Source organism: Pteropus medius, unplaced genomic scaffold, assembly GCF_902729225.1.
Source record: "Pteropus medius unplaced genomic scaffold, Ma_sr-lr_union100, whole genome shotgun sequence".
NCBI lineage: Eukaryota > Metazoa > Chordata > Mammalia > Chiroptera > Pteropodidae > Pteropus > Pteropus medius.
The window spans coordinates 10,222,805-10,247,754 of record NW_024352787.1 but is presented as its reverse complement, the minus strand read 5'-3'; the positions used below and the strand labels follow the sequence as shown (position 1 = coordinate 10,247,754).

General features: G+C 35.3%; 1 protein-coding gene across 1 annotated transcript in view; it reads left to right on the top strand.

The window, feature by feature from the left end:
• FBXL13 (F-box and leucine rich repeat protein 13) overlaps nucleotides 1-24,950 on the top strand; it is a 260,635-nt gene that overhangs the window by 79,419 nt on the left and 156,266 nt on the right. Inside the window, exon 9 of the mRNA XM_039848951.1 lies at nucleotides 4,821-4,953. Within this exon, the coding sequence (XP_039704885.1) occupies nucleotides 4,821-4,953 (133 nt within the window). The remainder of the gene's footprint in view (nucleotides 1-4,820; nucleotides 4,954-24,950) is intronic.

Here is a 24,950-nt window from a genome sequence, read left to right as displayed (position 1 = left end):
CACACTAAAATAACGATAAAAAGTCTAGTGTACTAAATGCATAAACCAGTAACATAGTTGTTTATTATCAAGTATTATGTACCATATACAGTTGTATTTGCTATGCTTTTATATGACTAGCAGCGCAGTAGGTTTGTTTACACCAGTACCCCACAAGCGTGTGAGTAATAACGTTATGCTCAGATGTTACAATGGCTATGACATCCCTAGCCAATGGGAAATTTTCAACTCCATATAATCTTATGGGACCATACTCCTATATGCAGTTCATCATTGACCAAAACATCGTTATGCAGTGCATGACTGTATTTTAGTTCTTAAAGGAGAATGGACTGCTATAAAGCCAAATATAGTCACTGCTACCTTCTTCCCTGCTCCCCACTATATGGCCACCAAGACTAGGTCCACTTGTTTCTCTTTTGTGCAGGCATAAGCCTGAAGGACGAGATAAAATGGTGTTATTTTAACAGATACAGTGTTAGTATTTTCTAATTTAAATGGTAGAAAAAAATTGAATATTATTTTTGGATTGAAACAAAACTCCATTGTATCTGTTAGGCTTACCAGTGCCTAACTCTGGATGCTACAGAGATCAATTGAAAAAATGCAAGTAAATTCCTGAGTGTAGAGCCTGTCCGTAAGTAGTATGCAATAAATATTAGCTACTATTATCAGTTCAAAATCATAACAAAGTAGCTAAAAATATGGAGTGAAGGAAAAAAAAAACTAAACATGAAATAGGGCTAAAGTATACAACATATAAACAAAGCTCGTTTGATATTCCTAGTGTGTTTGCATGCACATAGACACACATATGCTCAGGCATTTTCTAGTATGGACTTCAAGGCTGGCATCTCTGTACTATTCTTGTCATCATACTTTCTTCATACCATTTTTATAACCTAGAACATGCCTGTGTTTCTCATTCCAAAGAGACAATGGGGAAGAGGTCTCAACCAACAACAAAAAATAGGCATGTATTATCCCTGATGACCTCTCTTTTTTGTTTTATGGATGATACTTTAATCTCAACAACTATAATCATTTATGTCATCAACCAATGTTGCAATGACAACATTTTTCCTGTTGCCTAAAATCCAGGTAATAGCTGACTTTCCCACTGATCCTTAAATACTGATGATTGGAGGATTAATATCACATGCTCAGACTCACCTATGAATAGATGGCCAAGGCCATTCTGCAGAAACTCTAAATCTTACACAAAGAAACCAAGAGGAGCTGACAAGGGGCTCTAGCTCCATAAGTCAACTCAACATCTTTATATCCCACCAGAGCACTGTCCTATTGCTTTGCTGTACTATTTTCTTCTCACCTTGTGTAACAATGGCAAGAAGAAAATATGCTTTTGTCTTAGCTAACCCATCTTAGCTAACAAATTAAGTATTCTCAGCTTAAATTTATTTTTAGTTTGAGGCAGTTATTCTCAAACTTTACCATGTAACAGAATCATCTGAAGGGATTGTTAAAACAGATTGCTAGTTGCCACCCCCAGAGTTTCTGACTCAGTAGGTCTGGGGTAGGGCTTGAGAATTTGCATTTCCAACAAGTTCTTGGGTGATGCTGATGCTGCTGGTCCCAGGACCACACACTGAGAATCACTGGTTTAAAGTAAGAAATCTCTTTCTTATGTGACAGATTATGATGTTACTTTTTTCCTTTAGAAAAATTGCAAAGAAGAAAAAAGTGAATCCAAATGGTCTGGAAAAGGAAGAATATGTTCAATATTAGGATCAGAACAAATCCTGCAGAAGCCTGGCAGAAAAACACAACATTTTTTAAAAATATTTTTTTTTAGTTTTTCAATTACAGTTAGCATACAATATTATATTAGTTTAAGATGTACAACTAGTGATTAGACATTTAGTGATTAGACATTTATGTAACTTATGAAGTGATCACCCTGATAACTCTAGTACCCAACTGACACCATATACAGTTATTACGATATTAATGACTATATTCCTTATGCTATACTTTACATCCCCATGACTATTATGTAACTACCAATTTGTACTTCTTAATCCCTTCCCCTTTTTCACCCACTCCCAACCCTTTTCCATCTGGCAACCCTCAAAATCTTCTCTGTATCTATGAGTTTCTTTACATTTTGTTTATTTATTTTGTTATTTAGATTCCACATGTAAGTGAAATCATTTGGTATTTGTCTTTCTCTATCAGACTTATTCTACTCCTCACAATATTTACTGGGTCATTCCATGTTGTTACAGATGGCAAGATTTCATCCTTTTTTATGGCTTAGTATTATTCCATTGTATATACGAATCACTTCTTTATCCATTCATCCATTGATGGATACCCAGGTTGCCTCTATATCTTGGCTACTGCAAAGAACACATGGATATATACATCCCTTCAAATGAGTGTTTTGAGTTTCTTTAGATAAATATCTAGAGGTAGGATTATTGGGTCCTTCTTTGTCTTTTGTTATAGCTTTTGTTTTAAAGTCTATTTTGTCTTGTATAAATAAGTATTGCTACCCCAGGTTTTGTTTTCCATTTTCATGAAATATCTTTTCCATCTTTTTACTTTCAGTCTGTGTGTGTCTTTTAATCTGAAGTGAGTCTCTCGAAGGCAGCGTATGTAAAGGTCTTGTTTTTTTACTCATTCAGCCACCCTCCTTCTTTTGATTGGAACATTTAATCTATTTACATTTAAAGAAATTGTAGATAGATATGTAGTTGTTGCCATTTTATTACTCATATTTTTGATCTTTTATTTTCTTCTTCGTAAAGAAGTCCTTCTAACATTTCTTGTAATACTGGTTTGGTGTTGATGAACTACCTTAGCTTTTCTTTGTCTGGGAACCTCTTTATCTGTCCTTCGATTTTAAATGCTAGCTTTGCTGGGTAAAGTAATCTTGGTTGTAGGTCCTTGCTTTTTATCACTTTGAACACTTTATGCCTAGCCCTTCTGGTCTGCAAAATTTCTGTTGAGAAATTGATTGACAGTCTTATGGGAGCTCCCTTGTAGGTAACTAATTCCTTTTCTTTTGCTGCTTTTAAGATTTTTCTCTTTGCACTTAACCTTTGGTATTTTAATGATAATGTATCTTAGTGTGGGCCTCTTTGGATTCATCTTATTTGGGACTCTGTGTTTCCTGGGGTTGTTTGCCTATTTCCTTCACCAGGTTAGGGAAATTTTCCGTCATTATTTCTTCAAATACATTTCGATTTCTTGCTCTCTCTTCTCCTTCTGTTACTCCTATGATGCAAATGTTGGTACACTTGATGTTGTCCCAGAGGTCCCTTAAATTATCCTCAAGCTGGGAAGGGGGAGGGCTCAACAAAGAAACAATGGATTCTGCCAGCACTCATGTCTGGGAGAAGCTGCACTTCCAGCCCTTGCCTTGAAGCCAGACAATTTAGTTTTTCCCCCATATGTCCCTGGTGTCTTTCAAGCTGCTATTCCAGCACCAGAGCTCAGAGCAAGTGAGTTTGTCAGTGAATAATTCTGTAAGTGAGCCCTTTAAGAGGAACGCCTAGCACTCCAGCTGCCCATCTCACTCAGCTACAATATCTGCTGGTTTTCCAGAAGTTGCCGGGATTTCTCTTCTTAGCACTGGAACTCTGAGCTGGGAAGCCTGGTGTGGGGCTGGGACCCTTTGCTCTTCATGGGGAAACCTCTGCAACTGAAATATCCCTCCTGATATTTAACTGCCACACATGGCTGTTTGACCTGCCTGTTCAGCATTGCCACCCCTCATATCAGTCTTGAGTTGGCTTTTTCTGTATATCTTAGACTTTAGGTATCTTTTCAGTTAGACTTCAGGCAATTCTCAATGATGGTTTTTATGTAATTTAGTTGCAATTTTGATGTGGTCATGAGAGGAGACCAGCACGGTGTTTATCTACTCTACCATCTTGACCAGAAAAACACCAGCACTTCTGCCCAGAGAGCTCACTGGGTAAAGATGGGGTATAGATAATCACATGGCCTTGATGAACAAAGCCAGGATAGGAAATTAAATTTCATTATGTTCAGCAAATTTCTCTTTCCACAATTCTATGTTGCCCTTCATCTTTATTTTTGCCTTTATTTGTGAATACTCGAATGTGGCACAACTATGACAAACATGCAGAAGGAATTGCTTTGTTTAGAAGACAAAGAAATTGGATGTTTATAAACTTACCCTTTCTGCTGAAACTTATTATTATTAGTGCTATATCAATGTTATTATTTATCAACAAGCCCCGGTCACTCAGGTCTCACATAAACCTCTGTGCTCTTCAGTTTTACGTACAATCAACCAGTACACTCAGGTTATCCTTCCTTTTTTTTGAAATTACCTCTTTTAAATTATAAGTTATAAAAGGACCATTATAAACCACACCCTCTAAATTGTCTTTCCCATGGTCATCATATTCTGTGCTCATAAAACAAGAAGCAGAAATATATGAATAATCAACCTAGGATGCATTGACATTAAAGTGGGGGTCAGCCTTGGGGCTCACCTGGGATGATAGGGGGGCATGCAGGCCACTCCAAGACAATTGACCCAGGTTGGGGTGGTATAGATATGAGGCTCTCACAATCACAGCTGTTAACCTGGACCGGACATTTTGAATCTGTTTGTAATTAAACCTAGGAATGACCACAAAAAAATCTGTTCATTATTAAAGCTGGGAATGACCATGAAAAATGACAAAAAAAAAAAAACAACCCTTCAAAATGAGTGATGTGATAAAGAAATTTTAGTCCTTGATGGTTTATAAATATTAAAAAAAAATTACATGCAAAAGATCTTTTCATTTTTAATGTCTTTTGTTTTCCCTTTTTAGATTGATTTTTCTGTGGTAAAAGACATGATCACAGATAAATGTGTGGTGTCTACTTTGCAAAAGTGGCGTCTAAATGTGCTGCGCTTGAATTTTCGTGGTTGTCTTCTCCGACTGAAAACTTTGAAATATATTAGTAAGTATGTTAATTTACAACTACTTGTCTTGCTTTCTTGTATTTTAATTCAACAAACAAGAAGAAAAGTAAAAATTCAATGGAAACTTCAGTTACGGGCCATAAGAATGCCAATTATGATCATCTAAAAAGCTTATAATATAGTCAGCTCTTACTGGATTGTATATCCTGGGGGCTGGTTCTTTGTCCATTCTAAGTGACCACTTTTTGGGGGATCTAGCATTTGTCTATCTATGTATCTTCCATCAATTTATCTTCTAAAAAAATACAACATAAGAACATATTCTCTTTTTAAAAATTCTAACAATAGATAGTAAAAGCAAAAACCTCCTTTTATCTCACTCAAACTCATTCACTTACTCAAAGGTACTCCATCCATATTGTCAGTTTTCTAACAGTTTTTTTTACAACATTATATATATATGTATATATGTATATACATATACATATATACATATATAGGATTTTTATATATGAATTTTGGGGGGACACAGATATTCAATCCATTGCATACATCTTTTGAGGTGCATTTTTCACTGTTCACATATATTTCTGGAAATGAGAGAAAAATAGCTCAAAAAGTATATATCCATATTAATTTCACATGATCAGAAAGAATGCCCTAAACATATGTAAATATCAACGTGAATGAGTCTAAAGGTATTAATGGGTGAAAGTAATTTGCACAATGATATATATAATTTAATACTACTTATACACAATTCTCAATATGCAAAATAATACTTTATATTTTGGATTAATTTCAATAATATGCATTTTTAAGGACCCTCTCCCCCCTCCCCCTTGACACACACACACCATGCACATATACACACAGAGCAAAATATAAAAAGCATTCATAGAGATGAAAAACTGCAAATGTAAGACAGTGGTTACCTCTGAGTTGGTGAGAAATGAATGAAATGGGGAAAAGCCTCACAAGGAATTTCAACCATATTTGCATTTTTTATTGAAAAAATAAATAAAATATACAAAATGGATTAATTCTGATTATTGCTGATGCTGAAAAAAGATATAGTTTTTTGTGTGATATTGTTTCTAGTCATGTACTAAACTGTCTTGTCTTCTTGGTTATATTGGTTTGTTAGTTGATTCTCTTGGGTTTTCTAAGTAGACTCTCAGATCATCTAGAAATATTAACAGTTTTATTTCCATTCATTACTATGCTTATATCTATTATTTCCTCTTTTTCAATAGCAGGAGCATGCAGCTAACTTGTCTTGTTCTTGACTCCTATTTTCCATATTTTTAATGAGAATAGTGTTAATATTATTACATCTTTTAATTTCTCAGATACACTATACATAGGGATATAATGTTGTTACCACATTTACAGCACTTATTTTCTGCACATTCTTCATTCAATCTGGTTATGTCTGCTTTTGAATTTTTAGGAATTGTTAATTTCTGATCCACCAAGACCATTCCTGCTTTGTTTTCCAGGGATATTATAGATTTTTGAAACAAAATATTTCTTGGAATTTGGGCAGGAGAAGAAAGCTGAAACGGGCTTAGTCTGCCATCTTGAAACAACTTATTACTTTTTTAGTAATAAAAGTAAATGGAATAATTTTAAACCTTATTGTGTTAGCTGCCAGAACATTCCCTCTGTCTCTCCCTCCTTACATATGTGCATATGTATACACACAGACATATATATACACATATATACGATATGTATAAAAAATATACTATTTAATAAATCTATGTTTTTAGAAGAAAGAAATAGACTCAAGATGCAACCTTTGAGGTTTTAGTTGACCTAACATTTTCATGACAGCAATGGTGGTTGAACAGCGGAATGAGTTTCTAAGGAATGAGTTTCTAAGGAATGTGTCTCCAGAAACTTCAATTTATTCATTAATTGAGATAACATTCACATAACACAAAATTAAAAATTTTAACTATTTAAACAGTAAAATTCAGTGTTTTTTTTTAATATTCATAATGTTTTACAACTATCAGCACTATCTAATTCCAAAACGTTTCCAGCATCCCCATCCCATCCACCAAAAAAACCAAAACAAAACAAACAAAAAACACCATATTTATTCTGCCTTTTTTTTCTTTTTTCACCTAATTGCTCAGGCTAGAACTTCCAATACAGTCTTGAATATAAGTAGTGAGAGCAGACTTCCTTGTCTTATTCCCAATTTCAAAGGAAAAGTTTCTAGTCTCTCATCGTTATTAAGATGTTGCAAGTTTTTCATAGATGCCCTTTTTGGGCTGATAAAGTTTTTAATCACAGAAAGGTGTTGAATTCTGTCAAATGCTTTCTCTGCATTAACTGACAATTTAAAAAAAAAATTAAATAGAATGTATTGCATTGATTGATTTTCATATGTTGAACTGCCCTTGCTTTCTTGGGTTCAGTTTCACTTGTTCATGGTATATAATTTTTTAATGTGCCACTGTATTGTTTGCTAATATTTTGTTGAGAATTTTTATATTTATATTTAAAAGGAATATTGGTCTATAGTTTTCTTTTTTTGCATGTGATGTCTTTGTCTAGTGTTATCAGTGTAAAACTGGCTTCACAGAAGCCAGTTAGGAGGTGTTTTCTCCTGTTTTCTGGAAGAGTTTGAAAAGAATAAGTATTAATTATTCTCTAAATGTTTAGCAGAATTTGCCAGTGAAGTAATGTAGTCCTAAGTTTTTCTTTGTTGGAGATTTTTGACTGCTAATTTAATATTTTGTTATAGATCTATCCAGATTTTCTGTTTCTTCTTCAGTCAGGTTTGGTACTTTGGTACTTTGTGTGTTTCTAGGACTTTGTCAATTTCATGAAGTAATTTAATTTCAATAAACAATTGTTGGAGTATAATCATTAGTAATATTCTTTTATAATCCTTTTTATTCCTACAAAGCAAATAGTAATAGCATTTTCATTTCTAATTGTTTTGTTTTCCGTGGTCAGTCTTGTTTTCCTTGGTCAGTCTAACTAAAAATTTGTCAATTTATTTATTATTTCGAACAATGACCTTTTTAGTTATTTTTTATTGTAGTAAAATATACATAGCAAAAATTACCATTTTAATCATTTTTAAGTGTACAATTTTCTAGTAGTAAGTACATTCACATTATAGTGCAACTGTTACCATCATCCATTTCCAGAACTTTTTCATCTTGCAAAACTGAAACTTTGAACTATTAAACACTAACTCTGCATATAACCTCCTTCCAGCCCCTGCCAACCACTGTTTTACTTTCTATCTCTACAGATTTGAGTAATCTGAGCACCTCATATAAATAGAATTATATAATATTTGACCTTTTGTAACTGGCTTACTTCACTTAGTATAATTTTTTCAAGGTTCACCCATACTGTAGCATTTCTCAGAATTGTCTTCCTTTTTAGAAATTGATTGATTCTAGAAATATACATTCTTCCAAGACTGAATTGGGAAGAAACAGAAAATCTGAAAAGACCAATAACTACTAACAGAATTAAACCAGTAATAAAAAAATTACCTCAAAACAAGTGTCCTGAGCCAGATTACTTCACACATGAATTTTGTCAAACATCCAAAGGAGAATTAATACCTATCTTTCTCACACTGTTCCAAAAAATTCAACAGGAAGGAAGGCTCCCAAACTCATTTTGCGAGGCTAGCATTGCCAGATACCAAAACCAGACAAAGATATTACAAAAAAGAAGATTATTATAGTCAATATCCCTGATGAACATAGATGCAAAAATCCTCAACAAAATATTAGCAAGCCAAATTCAGCAATATATTAAAAAGTTCATATACCATGACCAAGTGGGATTTATTCTCAGGCTGCAATTCTGGTTCAATAGCCACAAATCAATTAATGTTATACACCATATAAACAAAATCAAAGATAAAAATCATATGATCATATCATTAGATGCAGAAAAAGCATTTGACAAAAATCCAACATCTATTTATGATAAAAACTCTCAGCAAAGTGGCGATGGAACATACCTCAACATAATTAAAGACATATATGACAGACCCACAGCTAATATCATATACTCAATGGTGAAAAGCTAAATGGTTTTCTTTTAAGATCAAGAACAAAAAAGGATGCCTGCTTTAACTACTTTTATTCAATGTAGTATTGGAAGTTATAGTCACAGCAATCAGACAAGAAAAAGAAATAAAAGCATTTAAATTGGAAAGGAAGTAGAACTATCATGATTTGCAGATGATATGATAGCATACATAGAGAATGTTAAAGATTCCACCAAAAAAACTGTTAGAATCGATCAATAAATTCAGTAAAATAGCAGGATATAAAATTATTCAGAAATCAGTTGCATTTTTATAATGCAATAATGAATTATCTGGAAGAGAAATTAAGAAAACAATCCCATTTACAATTGCAAAAAAAAAAAAAAAAAAACAACCTGGAATAAATTTAACCAAAAGTAGGTAACCTGTACTCAGAAAATTATGAGACACTGAAGAAAGAAATTAAAAGATACCAAAAAAAAAAAAAAAAAAAAAGAGGAGGAAAGAATATACTGTGCTCACGGATTGGAAGAATTAACATTGTCAAAATGTTCATACTACCCAAAGCAATCTATAGATTCAATGCAATTCTTACCAAATTTATCATTTTCACTGAACTAGAACAAATAATCCTAAAATTTATATGGAACCACAAAAGACCCACAGCAATCTTAAGAAAGAAGAACAAAGTTAGTGGTATCACACTACCTGATATCAAACAATACTGCAAAGCTATTGTAATCCAAACAGCATGGCACTGACAAAAAGAGACACATAGATCAATGAAACAGAATAGAGAGCCCAGAAATAAACCCATGTGTATATGGTCAATTAATCTATGACAAAAGGGACAAAACATACAATGGGTTAAGACAGTTTCTTTAATAAATGGTGTCGGGAAACTAGACAGACACATGCAAAACCAAAATGAAACTAGATCACTTTCTTACACCATATACAAAAATAAAGTCAAAATGAATTAAAGACCTGAAGCCATAAAACTCCTAGAAGAAAACATAGGCAGCAAAGTCTTTGACTTTGACTGCTCTTAGTAATATTTTTTTGGATATATCTCCTTGGGCAAGGGAAACAAAAGAAATATCCACACTTACATGTGGATTCTAAAAAATAAAATAAATGAACCAACAAAACAGAAACAGACTTATAGATACAGAAAACAAATTTATGGTCACTATGTAAGAGGGAATTTAGGAGGTTGGGTGAAAAAGGTGGAAGAGATTAAAAAGCACAAATTTCTAGTTATAGAAATAGTCATGGGGATTTAGTACAGCAGAGAATGTAGTCAATAATGTTGTAATTATGTATGATGTCAGATGGGTACTAGACTTATTGGGGTGATCACTTCATAAGGAATATAAATGTCTAATTACTACGTTGTACACCTGAAACTAATATAATATTGCATGTCAACTGTAATTGAAAAATAGATTAATTTTTTTAAATAAGCAAAGGGCAAAAAAAATGGGTGTTCAACCAATTTATATTTTCATTGATTCTCTCTATTGCTTTTCTATTTTTTGGTTTATCTCCACCCCAGTCTTTATTATTCTGCTTGCTTTGGATTTCACTTGCTCTTCACTTTCTAGTTTATTAAGGTAGAAGTTTAGGTTATTAATTTCGAGTCTATCTTTTTCTTTAAAATATAGACATTTACAGCTGTAAACTTCCCTGGATTTTTTACCTGGTTCCATGTAAAGATATTTTCTGATGCCGGAGCACAAAGTCTATTGGGAAGTTTGGGATGGACAGGAAATGGGCAACATGAAGTTGAAATTTGTGTAGGGAGTACATAGGGGGTCAAATAATGAAAATGCCCAAGTCAAACTGTATACTATGCAATATGCATATTGACTATTTGTTCATTATATCAGATAATAATATATCTTAAATATGTCACATATTTTGTATTTGTATTTGAGGTTCAAGGTAGCCTAAAATGTTGTCTTGCTTTAAGTTTTTGATATTTTGCTACGTTTTAAAAATATTTTGTTTAATAGTTATCTGGAAGTGTAATTCTTAGTACAAATGTCTGTATCATAGAAACAATTAAGCATGCAAGCCTGAGTATACCTTGAGATTTTAAGGAAGTAAATGTCATACCTATCTCATCTTTGTTATATTTTTTATTTGCCAGTGATTATTTAATAAAATCAGGTTTAATTCCAGCGACTTTGAGTGTATCAGGGATAAAAAACCACTCTCAGATGTTTCAGCTTTTTAATCACCCCCACCCCCAGCTAAGATTGATTCATCTATTGGGTGTTTAGAATTACAGACATTTCTGTCAAGAAGTTTGACTTTCTAATTGTTAAAAAGAAGTTTGACTTTCTGATTGGCTGGTCTTTTGGATTGTTTGGTTGAATGGCCGCAAGAGTTGTAGTTGTAATCTTTATGTTTACAAAAACTTTAGAAGAAAATTAACTTTAAAATGTCATCTTAAAACATTTAAAAGATGAATGAGGGCAAGGCAGGGAAATACTTGTTATAATATTGTAACAGTTAAGTGTGCAGTATGTTAATCTCAAAAATAAAAGTTATTTTACCAGCAAAATGTGTTTATTCAGGAATAGCAGAGAATTACAGTTCAGGAAAAGCAAGACATTGTGAGCCATAGGCAAGTCCAAAGAGACAAAGGGAAGGTTAGCTTTTATTAGGTTTTAGGATAAAATTGATGAAAGTTGTTTTGAACAAAAATTCATTGAAGAATAAGAGTTGGAGTTTGTAGTGGTTTCTCATTTGCTGCATGAAATGATTACCAGTGTATTGTTGCTGAAGCAAGGAGAGATCTTCCTGTTTTTAAAAGCAGGAGATGAAATTTCTATGTGAAAAATGTCCTCCCTTATCAAAATAATTCTTATCTTCCTTATTCCTCTGGGTTATTTAGCCTGCAGTGAATGGTATATGTGTGAGTGTACCCACTTCTCGACTTTATTTTTTTTTAATTTTATTTTATTATTAGTTTCAAGTATACAGTACATTGGTTAGACATTTATATAGTTTATAAAATGATCCCTCTAACTGCTCATTCTCTTCTCTGTCTCTCCACCTAGCCCTTACTTTAGTGCTAACTGCATCCCCTATGCCGTGTTCCCCATCCGCCGTGACCATCTATCGACTACTAATTTGTACTTCTTTAACCCTTCACCTCTTTCTCCTAGTCCTCCAACCCTCCCTCCCCTCTGGCCATCATCAGATTGTCCTCTATATTTGTGAGTCTGTTTTTGATTAGTTTTTTCTTTTTGTTCCTTAGATTCCACATATGTTATTTATCTTTGACTTACTTCACTCAACATAAGAACCTCTAGGTCCATCCATCGACTTCATTTTAAATAAAGTTTCTTTTATTTGTTTTCACAACTATATGCTGAAACACTTTAACAAACATTTGGCAAGGGTACAGAGAATGATTTTTAAGTTCAGCAGTTGTGTTTTTGAGCCTGAGTAAAACAGATATTTTGGGGATGGAAAGCCCCACTTGACTGTTGACAGCTTTTCTGTACCCAGTCAATGTATGGCAAAATGAGAGCAGTTGAGAAGAAGCTTTGACTTTTGAATACCTCTGGATTGCATGTTTATGTTTCTAGAATTCATAGGATATAATATTAAATTTTTAAACAAAATTATAAACTAATTTTCCAGTTTGCCCACCACCACCTGAGATATTACTAATTTTAGCATTGATACTGATTTGTTAGTTATATATTACAGCCCCCTTCACTCATCAATACCCCACCCCCTGCAGAAAGGAGATTTGATGTTTCAGAATTTTGGTAAATGAAGTATGATTATAGAATTGCATCTATTTGCCAGAGTAGACGTGTTCCAAATGCTCAGAAGCAGACATTTATTGATCCAGGGTATAAGCTCCAAAGGAGAGAATGGTTAGTAAATGAAAAATTTGAACTTTGTAATGTTAAATGTCTTTCCTAAATAACCAGGCATTAGGTCAGTGCTGACTCAGGATTAGGACTCAGGAGACCTCAGCCTACAGTAAATTTTATTTACTTGAGAAAATTCAGAGAATCTTAGGATTAGCTGGAAAGTTAAAAAAAGATAAAACACTTGAGTATTTATTCAAGCACATACATGTTCAAGTGTGTAGACTTCAGGGTTATAATATTTTTAACTACCATAAAATATGTTATTTTTTAAGTCTCCTGAACTTCATCATTTATTGAACAGAAGGAAGATCCAAAGGTAAGTTATTAAACTATCAAGTAAGAAACTGGCAGAAGAAGTGCCTAATTATTCATTTAATCATTGATCAGCTATGCTTCCTTAAAAAAGTAAAAACTGATAAAAGGGGGGCAAATCTTAAGCTTTCAAAAATATACTTTAATTTTAGCCCTGGGAGATATTAGCAACTTCAACTGACTTATTTTTGGATGGTCTGGACCAATTTCTGCTGCAGTGTGTTCCATAGTTTTATTTTCAATAGATCCCACAGGATGATACCGAATATAAAAATCAACCAATAAAATCCCCAACTAGCGTCCAAAATTAAACTATGAAGTAATTTGGGCCCTTTCTCTGAATCAGATTTAATCTCATTTCTTTCCAAATCCCTCATGTTTGTACTGCATGCCTTTGTCTCCTACTGAGGTCCCATCCAGGCTTTCTCCACCATCAACTCTTAGCTGTTTCAGGTCTCATATCCTTAATATTTTACACCGAGCGCTCATGAACATTAAGTGAATTTATTACATCTCTCTAGTAAAATTTCAAATTTAACAGCTGCCTTTAATACCTCATAGTGAATAATCTGAGGGTTTGCACTGAGAACCAGTATTCCAGTCTCTGCCCCCGACCCAAACTACTGGTAAAATCGGCATATAAGTGAGATCATATGGTATTTGTCTTTCTCTATCTGACTTATTTCACTTAACATGCTTTCAAGGTCCATCCTAGATATTACAAATGGCAAGATTTCCTTCTTTTCTATAGCTGAATAATAATATTTCATTGTGTGTATACACACACAGATGAATGAATAAAGAAAATGTGATATATGTACATACACACACACACACCTAGGAATATATATTTCTCACATTTTCTTTATTCATTTAAGTGTTGATGGACACTTAAATTGTTTTCATATCTTGGCTATTGTAAATAATGCTACAACGAATATGGGAGTGCATATATCTTTTCAAGTTACTGTTTTCATTTCTTTGGATATATGTGCCCAGGAATAGGTTGATGGGCCATATGATAGTTTTATTTTTAATAATTTGAGGAACCTCCATACTGTTTTATATAGTGGCTGCATCAATTTACATTCCATCAACAGTGCACAAGAGTTTTCTTTCTTCACATCCTCGCCAAAACTTGTTATTTGTTGTCTTTTTGGTAATAGCCATTCTGACAGGTGTGAAGTGATACCTCATTTTGATTTGCATTTCCTTGGTGGTTAGTGACATTGAGCATTTTTCATGCACCGGTCAGCCGTCTGTATGTCTTCTTTGGAAAATATCTGTTTAGATCTACCCATTTTGAAATGTGATTCTCTTATTTTCTTTTTTTACTATTGAGTGTATGAATCCTTTATATATTTTGATTATTAACCCCTTAGTAGATATATGATTTGCATTCAGTAGGTTGCCTTTCCATTTTGTTAATGCAGAAGCTTTTTTAGTTTGATATAGTCTCACTTGTTTATTTATCCTTTTGTTCCTTTTGCTGTGTCAGATTTGGGAAAAAAAATTATTGCTAAGACCATGTCAAGAAGCTTACCGCTTATGTTTTTCTCTAGGAGTTTCATGGTTTCAAGTCTTACATTTGAGGCTTTAATCCATTTTGAGTTAATTGTCGTGTATTTGGTCCAGTTTCATTCTTTTGCATGTTGCTGTCCAGTTTTCCCAGTTTATTAAAGACTGTCCTTTCTCCATTGAATATTTTTGACTCTTTTGTCATAAATTAATTGAACATATGTGGGTAGGTTTATTTTTGGCTGTCTATTCTGTTCCGTTAATCTATGTTTTTATGCCAATACTGTATGGTTTTAATTACTATAGGCTTTGTAATATAGTTTGAACTCAGGGAGTATGATGCCTCTAATTTTGTTCTTTCTCAAAATTACTTTGGCTTTCAGGGTTTTTTTTTGGTTCCATACAAATTTTTGGATTGTTCTATTTCTGTAGAAAATGCCATTGGAATTTTAATAGAGATTTCATTGAATTTGTATATTTCTTTGGGTAGTATAGACATTTTAATAATATTAATTCTTCCAATCCATGAGCATTTAATATCTTTTCACTTATTTGTATTTTGATTACTTTCATCAATGTCTTGTTGTTTTCAGTGTACAGATTTTTCACCTCCTTGGTTAAATTTATTACTAGATATTTTATTCTTTTTGATTCAATTGCAAATGGGATTGTTTCCTCAGTTTCTCTTTCTGATAGTTTGTTATTGATATATAAAAATGCAACCAATTTCTGAATATTAATTTTGTATCCTGCTACTTTACTGAATTCATTTATCAGATATAAAAGTTTTTTTGGTGGAGACTTTAGGTTTCATCTATGTAGTATCATACCATCTGAAAATAATGACAGTTTTACTTTTTCCTTTCCAGTTTGGATGCCTTTTACTTCTTTTACTTGCCTGATTGCTCTAACTAGGACTTCCAATACTATGTTGAATAAACTAGTGAGAATGGGCATCACAACTGGATGTTTAATTTTGTCAAATGCATTTTTGTACCTAGGAGTGATCATATAATTTTTATCCTTCATTTTTTTATTATGATATTTTGTGTTAATTGATTTTTGGATATTGAATCATCCTTGCATCCCAGAGTTAGGTCTCACTTGATCTCGGTGTATGGTGTATGATACTTTTACTGTATTATTGAATTAGGTTTACTACTATTTTGTGAAGGATTTTTGCATCTATGTTCATCTGGGATATTGGTCTATAATTTTCCTCTCTTATGGCATTTTTGTCTGATCTCAGTATCAGGATAATGCTGGCCTTGTAAAATGAGTTTAGAAGTGTTCCCTCCTCTCAATTTCTTTGGAAGAGTTTGAGAAGGATAGGTATTAAATCTCTTTCAATGTTTGGTAGAATTTACCAGTGAAGCTCTCTGATTCTGGACTTTTGTTTGTGAGGAGATTTTTGAATACTAGTTCAATTTTATTTCTAGTTCTATTTCTATTCATATTTTGTTTCTTCCTGGTTCAGCTGGAATGACTATACATTTCTAGCAATTTATCTATTTCTTCTAGGTTGTCCAGTTTGTTGACATATAATAATTGTTCATAGTATTCTTATGATCCTTTGTATTTCTGTGGTGTTAGTTTTCACTTCTCTTTCAGATCTGATTGTATTTATTTGGGCCCTCTCTCTTTTATTCTTAATGAGTCTGGCTAAAGGTTTTTCTGTTTTATTTATCTTTTCAAAGAACCATCTCTTAGTTTCATCGATCTATTGTGGTTTTGTTTTGTTTTTAGTCTCTATTTCATATATTTCCACTTTGATCTTTATTATTTTCTTTCTTCTACTCACTTTGGGCTTTGTTTTTCTTTTTCCAGTTTCTTTTAATGTAAGGTTAGATTGTTTGAGATTTTTCTTGTTTCTGGAGGTAGGCCTGTATCACTATGAATTTCCCTCTTAGAAGTCTTTTGCTGTATACCAGGGATTTGAGGTCATTGTGTTTCCATTTTTGTCTGTTTCAAGATATTTTTTACTTTCCTTTTTGATTTCTTTATTAGCCCATTGATTGTTTAGTAGCATGTTGTTTAGCATCCGCCTGTTTGTGTTTTTCTACTTTTTTTCTTCTAATTGATTTCTAGTTTCACATTATTGTGATCAGAAAAGATGCTTGATATGATTTCAGTCTTCTTTAATTTACTGAGACTTGTTTTGTTGCCCAACATGTGGTCTATCGAAAATGTTTCATGTTCACTTAAGAATGTGTATTCTGCTCTTTTGCGGTACAATGTTCTATAAATATCTATTAAGTTAATCTTGTCTGATGTGTCATTTAAGGCAGGGGTCCCCAACCCCTGGGCCATGAACCAATACGGGTCCATGGCCTATTAGGAACTGGGCTGCACAGCAGGAGGTAAGTGGCAGGTGAGCCAGCAAATCTTCATCTTTATTTGCAGCTGCTCCCCAGTGCTAGCATCACCGCCTCAGCTCCAACTCAGATCATGACGGCTTAGATTCTCATAGGAGCACTGTCCCTGGTGCCAAAAATGTTGGGACCTTTGATTTAAGGTCACTGTTTCCTTGTTGATTTTGTCTGAATAATGTATCCATTGATGTACATGTGGTGTTAAAGTCCCTTGCTAGTACTGTCGATCTCTCCCTTTATGTCTATCAATATTTGCTTTATATATTTAGATGTTCCTACATTGGGTGCGTAGAAGTTTACAAGTGTTATATCCTCATGTTGGATTGATCCCTTTATCGGGTATGTATTTATTGCCATTTTACTAATTGTTTTTTGGTTGTTTTTGTAGTTCTTTTCTCTTTCTTATTCTCTTGCTTTCTTCTTTCATCCATTGATAACATTTTTTAGTGATTTGTTGGGGTTCCTTTTTTATTTTTTGTGTATCTTTTATAGATTTTTTTGTTGTTGTTACCATGAGATTAATATATGACAAGTTATCTTTGTAGCAGTCTATTTTAAATTGATGGTTGCTTAAGTTTGAATACATTTAAAAGCACTACATTTTTTACTTACCTCCTCATTTATATTTTTGGCATTTTACATCTTTTTTGCATGTGTGCATATGTGTGTAATCCTTAATTTATTACTGTAATTACACATAGTCTTACTACTTTTGTCTTCTAACCTTCATACTATCTTTATAATTGATCCACTACTTTTATTACTAAATGTTTGCCTTTCTCAGTGAGATTTTTCTCTTTCTTATATTTTCTTATTTTTACTTTTAGCCTTTTGTTTTCCACTTAAAGAAGTCCTTTTAACATTTCCTGTAATGCCAGTCTAGTGGTGATGAACTCCTTTAGCTTTTGTTTGTATAGGAAGCTTTACCTTTCCTTCAATTCTGAATGATAACCTTACTGGGTAGAGTAATCTTGGTTATAGGTTTTCTCCCTTTTATCACTTTTAATATATTGTGCCATTTCCTTCTGGCCTGCAAAATTTCTGCTGAAATGTCAGCTGTTAGTCTTACAGGGGATCCCTTGTACACCATTAGCTGTTTTTCTTAGTCTGCTTTTATAATTTTCCCTTTATCTTTAATTTTGCCATTTTAATTATGATGTGTCTTGGTGTGGGCCTCTCTGGATTTTTCTTGTAGGGACTCTGTGCTTCTTGGATGTGGATGTCTGTTTTCTTTACCAGGTTAGGAAAGTTTTAAGCCATTATTTCTTCAAATAGGTTTTCTTTCTCTTTCTCTCACTTCTCCATCTGGGACCTATGATTTGAATGTTGGTATGCTCAAGGTTGTCCCAGAGGTCCCTTAAACTATTCTCATTTAATTTTTTTTCTTTTTTTCTGTTTTGATTGGGTGATTTCTACTTCCTTGTTTTCCAGCTTGCTTACTTATTCTTCTGCATCATTTAATCTACTGTTGATTCCCTCTAGTATATTTTTCACTTCAATTATTGTATTCTTCAGTTTTGATTAGTTCTTTTATATTTTCTATCTCTTTATTGAAGTTCTCACTAAATTTATCTATTTCTCTCTTGAATTTGTTGATCCACTTCATTTAGTTCTTCTGGGGTTTTGTCTTGTCCTTTCATTTGGACATATTTTTTTATCTCTTCATTTTGGCTATTTCTCTATGTTTGTTTCCATCAATTAGGCAAAACAACAAACTTTCCTGTTCTTGAAGAACTGGTCTTGTTTAGGACCTTCCCTTTGTAGACTGCATGTGCCAGGATCTTTGGTAGGCCAAGTAGGGCTGGAACTATAGCAGGAGTGGGCCATAGAGACCCAGGGGCAAGCCAGACTCAGTCCTCCTTGGCAGGTCTTTTGGAGCTGGAGTGGGCACAAGCCATGTGGAGTCCCTGGGTAAGCTTCGCTGGGGCCTGGAGCTTTAGCTAGAGTGGATTTGAGCTATGGGGCGTCCCTGGTACAGTTTATGCAGCTCCACCTTGGCATGCCAGTTGGAGCTGTAGTTAGGGTGGGCTCAGACCACAAGGAGTACTGGTGGAAGTGGCACTGGGACTGCCTTGGCAGGCCAGCTGGAGCTGTAGTTGGAGCAGGTTCCATCCAAGGGGAGTCATGGGGGCAAGTCTGCCAGGATCCAGAGCTTTAACTGGAGTGGGTGTGAGTTGCAGGGAGTACCAGGGGCAAGCCGTGCAAGCTGTGCTAAGGATAGGAGCTACAGCTGAAGTGGGTATGTGCAGTGAGAAGTCCTGGAGACAAGCTGGCCTGGAGTGAGAGCTGTAGCTAGAACAGATGAGCTATGGGGAATCATGGGGACAAGCTGTGGAGCTGGTGTGAGCCTGGGTCTTGATGTGCACTGAGGTAGCTTTGGTTATTTGGTTGGAGCACCTGGATTGTGCTCCTACTCAAGCTATCAAGGTGTGTTTGTGTATGTGTGTAGGGGTGAGGAGTACAACAAATAGCAACACTGGAGAGTTACTGTAGTTCCCCACCTATTTGACAGATGCTCTAGGGTTAGTTAACGAATTTCCTTCCCATATTATCTAGGTGCTCTTTAAACCACTGTTTTTTCACTATGCCCAGAGCAAGCGAGTTTATGCAAGCTCCTCAGTGATCTTACCCTACTGCCAGTTGGGTGTGTGTTTGGGTGCAATTCTCACAATACCATGCCTCCATCAGTCCTACCCATTTCTATGTGGTTTCTGTGTGTGTGTGTGTGTGTGTGTGTGTGTGTGTGTGTGTGCGCACGCACACACACAGCTGTTCAGTAAGCCCTTGGTACTGCTTCACAGGCAATTGCTCTGTCTGTAGGTGTAGATTTGATGTGTTCATGGGAGGAGGTGAGTTCAGGGTCTCTCTACACCACCATCTTGTACCTCTCTTTTTTTTACTATTTAGCACCCTTTTTCAGCATCAAGTCCCTTTAACATTTCTTATAAGGCTGATTTTGTGATGATGAACTCCTTTAGCTTTTGTTGATCTGGGAAACTTTACTTCAATTCTGAAGGACAGTTTTTCTGGGTAGAGTATTCTTGGTGGGAGGTTTTTTTTTTTTAATCTTTCAGCAGTTTGAATATATTACTCCCTTCTGGCCTGCATTTTCTGCTAAAAAATCTGCTGATCATCTTATGGGACTTCCTTTGTACGTAAGTTGTTTTTCTCTTGCTGCTTTTAAGACTCCTTGTTCTTAACTTTTGACATATTTTTTTTGGTGGTTCATTCATTTTTTAAAAAATTTTAATTAGTATCAAGTATACAGTACATTGGTTAGACATCTATATTGTTAGTAAAATGATCCTCCCAATTGCTCCCTTCCCCCCCTGACCCTCCACCTAGCCAAGGTATTGATGCTAATTGCATTCCCTGTACTGTGCTTCCCATCCCGTCACCATCTATCAGCTACTAATTTGTACTTCTTTAACCCTCCCAGCCCCCAAAACCCCCTCCCCTCTATTTGTCACCAAATTGTCCATTATATTTGTGAGTCTGTTTTTTATTAGTTTGTTCTTTTTATTCCTTAAATTCCGCATATACGTGAAATGGTATAGTGTTTATCTTTCTCTGTCTGACTTAATACCTTCTAGGTCCATCAAAGCAATATCTTTTTCCATCTCCTCCCTTTTCATATGTAGAGGTCTTGTTTTCTTATCTTTTCACCCATTCTATCTTTTGGCTGGAGTGCTTAATTCTTTTTCATTTAAAGTACTTATTGATAGGAATGTAGTTGTTACCATTCTTTATTTCTGTTTTTGATACATGTTTTTTCTTCTTAAAGAAGTCCCTCCAACATTTCCTGTAATACTGGCTTGGTGGTGATAATTCTTTTAGCTTATTTTGTCTGGGAAGCTCTTTATATGTCCCTCAACTCAAAATGATAGCTATGCTAGATAAATTATTCTTGATTGTAGATCCTGGGTCTTCATCCTGTCAAATATTTTTTGACAAGCCCTTCTGTCCTGCATAGTTTCTTTTGAGAAATCAGCTGCCAGTCTCATGAGTGTTCCTTTATAAGTAATTATTTCTTTTTCTCTTGCTGTTTTTAATATTCTTTCTTTGTATTTAACCTTTGGCATTTCAATTATGATGTGTCTTGTGTGGGCCTCTTTGGATCACTGATTTTTGGAATTCTCTGAGTTTCCTGGAGTTTTATGTCCATTTTCTTCACCACGTTAGGGAAGTTTTCCAATATTATATCTTCAAACAGCTGTTCAACATCTTGATTTTCTTATGTTACGCCGATCAGACAAATATTTGGAGCCTTAATAGTGTCTTTTGTCCTTCTTAAATTATTTTTATAGTCTTGGCATCTTTTTTCTTGCCATTCTGATTGAGTGTCCTGATTGGCTTTCCTGTTCTCTAGATAGGACATTTGATCCTCTTCTTTATTCATTTTGTTTATTCCTTTGTTCATTCCATTTAATATACTTTTCATCTCAGATAATGTGTTCTCCATTTCAGGTTGGTTCCCTTTTATAATTTCCATTTCCATTTTTATCTCTCTGTTGGAGTTCTCTACATTTCCCAAAAGTTCATTGAGCATCTTTGTAACTAGTGTTTTGAACTCTGCATCTGTTAGATTACTTGGCTCCATTATATCTGGATCTCTGTTCTGTTCTGTCATATGGTTTTTGCTTGTCTTCCCATTTTGGCTGCCTTTCTGTGCACTAAGCAAAGCTCCTAATTCTCCCAGTCTTATTAGTGCGGATGTGTGAAGTAGGTGTCCAGTGGCACAGTCCTGAGAGGGGTTCAGCTGCAGGCCAAATTTAGCTCAAGCCCATGTTCCTCCTGTTAAGATTCAGCAAGCAATCCACAGATGCTGTGCTTATAGTTGCCTCAAAAGGCCACACCAGAAACCGAGGCCAGCTGCCTCCAGCAGTGTGAGTCTCAGCAAGGCGAATCTGACTCGCTGTGGATACACCTGGATGTGGCTTGGGTGGGGCCATGAGTTGGGGTAGGTGGGGTTTCAGGGAATCCTCTGGGCGGAGCAACCTCTGTTAGCCAGTTTGATGATGTGGGCACTGCGTTCGTTGCACTGGTAGGAGGGAGGGCTCAACAGGGAACAATGGACCTCTGGCAGTTCTGTACCGAGCAAGTCTCGCCTCGGCCCTCACTCTGAAAATGTCTCTCTGCAAATCCCTGGTGCCCCCTGTGCGCAGCCAAGCAGGCACTGGTGCTCAGAGCAAGCAGGTCCGTCATGGCGAAAATTCCTTTGCAGACGTGGCCCCTTTAAGAGGCTTCTGCTGCTGCTGCTGCTGCTGCTGCTGCTGCTGCTGCTGCTGCTGCTGCTGCTGCTGCTGCTGCTGCAGCCTCCATCTTCTCAGCTGCTCAGGACCGGGCACCCTGCATCCTCACCCTGTCCTACCTTCTGCCATTGCAGGGTGATTTCTTGGACTTCTCCCTAGTTGTATGGCTTGTTCATCTAGATCTCAGGCAATTTTTCCTTGCTGCTGCTCCTTGTTTCTGTCACAACTTTGATTTGGTCACCAGAGGGTTCAACAGAGACTGTATCATTTATGCCATTTTTTTCTGCTCTATAACTTTTGACATTTTAATTGTAATGTATCTTAGTGTAGGTCCTTCTTTGTTTTCATCTTGTTTGAAACTTTCTGGGCTTCCTGGATCTGGATGTCTGTTTCATTCCCTAAGTTAGGAAAGTTTTCAGCCATTGTTTCTTCACATAGAATTCCTGCCCCTTTCTCTCTCTTTTCTTTCTGGGGTTCCTATAATGTGAATGTTGGTGTAAGTCCCTCAGTTATCTTCACTTTTTTTCCATTCTTTTTTTTTCTTTTTGCTGTTCTGATTGGATGAGTTTCACTTCTTGTCTCTGAGTTCACTGATGCTTTCATCTGCTTCATCTAGGCTACTTCTCTAATATATTTTTCAGTTCAGTTATTGTATTCTTCAGCTCTGTGACTTCAATTTGGTACTTTCTTATATTTTCTATCGCTTTGTCAAAGTTCTCATTGTGTTCATCCACTCTCTTCCTGAGTTCAGTGAGCATCTTTATTACTATTACTCTTTATCAGGTAAATTACTTATCTCCATTTCATTAAGGTTTTTACCTGTACTTTTGTTTAGAACATTTTTTGTTTCTTCATTTTGTTTGACTCTCTGCATTGGTTTCTATGCATTTAATGCAACAGCCACTTCTCCAAGTCTTGAAGGAGTGGCCTCGTGTAGAAAACAGATCTTGTTCAACTCTTCTTTAGCTCTTGATTGTCTCTCAAACCTTTTTGATTGTCCAAGCAGCCTATTATATTTTTAATAGTTCCTAGTAGTTGAGGGTGTGTCAAGATCTGTCAGTATACCAAAAGGCAGGATCTCAGTCAGCACCTAGATTCAGGTTGATTGGAAGCAAGACTCTCAGGCAACAGCTTTTAAAGTATGTAAATATATGCAGTCCTGTGGGACAACAAGTGTAAGCCTCACTGACCACTAGAGCCAGGCAGTATGGAAGTGTCCACTGGACAGCAGTTGCAAACATTGGGTCTCCAGACAAGCGTATAAGCTCTTTTTGTGGGGGAGATACCAGTGAGCTGTTGTAAGGCAGAGGGAGAACACAAAGATGGCATCCACTGGCAGGCATTTCCAGAGAGCAGCTTCATAGGGCCCTAGGTGTGTGCTACACCTAAAACCTGCCTCCCAGGCCAAAACTCCAAGACAAGCACATATAGACTTTAATGACTTGGACCAAAGAATCTCTTCTGCCAAGTGCTCTCTTGGGTGTTTTTAGAGAAAAAGGTACCTATCCCTCTTTTGGAGTCTGGTTCTACAAGTTCTGCCCTTGCAGAGCAGAAAGGGCTTAGGTGAACCTGAATCCTAGCTATATCCTCTGCCAGCTCTGTGCCTTTTTCTAAGTTACCTAAACTCGAAACCTTGGATTCTTTATCTAGAATAGGCAAATATTACCTACCTCAGATGGATGTTTTGTGAATTAGAAATAGCATATGTGAAGCTCTTAGAATGTCAACTGTAAAACAAATCAACACTTAAAAAAGAGGAGAAGGGGAATATAGTCAATAATATTGTGATAAGTTTACATGATGACATATAATTTCTAGAATTAACAGAGTGATCACTTGTAAGGTGTAAAAATGCTGAATCACTATATCGTACACCTGAAATGAATATAATATTGTATACCAACTATATTTAAATAAAAGAGTTGTCCTGTAAAAAAGAAGAGTATGTGAAGCTCTTATCACAGTGCCTGGCATCTAGTAGGTGCTTAAGAAATGCTCATTACTATTTGTCATATAATATTTTCTGTGCTTCTGAAATTTGTGCAAGTATCAAGACCAGTTTATAAACTTCGTAGGAATACCTTGACATAAGAAATAAAAATGTATTCAACTCCATATGAAAAGAAAATCTGTATAAAAAAGAAAAAGTGGAACTTTTAGGGATATGTACATATTTCTTTTCATTTTATTTTTCTTTCTAATAGTATAGAATGCAAACTGATGGGGTCAGTTTCCAGGTTATTTCCTTTTTCTGGTAATCTGTTTCTCTGGGTGAGCTAATTTTAACCCACAAACCCAAACAATGGGGCTTCTCTTGGGCACCAGCCTCTCCCTCATTTGCCTCTCATATTACTTCTCTTTTTTGTTTTCTGCTTTACCCCGAACCCTGACCTGGAATCCTAATTTCATCTTTTGTTTTATGCTCCTTGACATATTAGCTTAATAGGAAGGGCTCAGTTTCTTCCCCACTGACAGATGTTTTCTTAATTTGAATGCTGTTGAAAAACCAGTTCTGTTTCCATGTTCACTAATGTTTGTATCTCTTCATGGCTCATGATTCACATCATCTATAACTGCTCCTTAGAGTCCCATCTTGTGACCAGCCTCCAATATAATTCTCAGATTCTCTACTATCGCTTG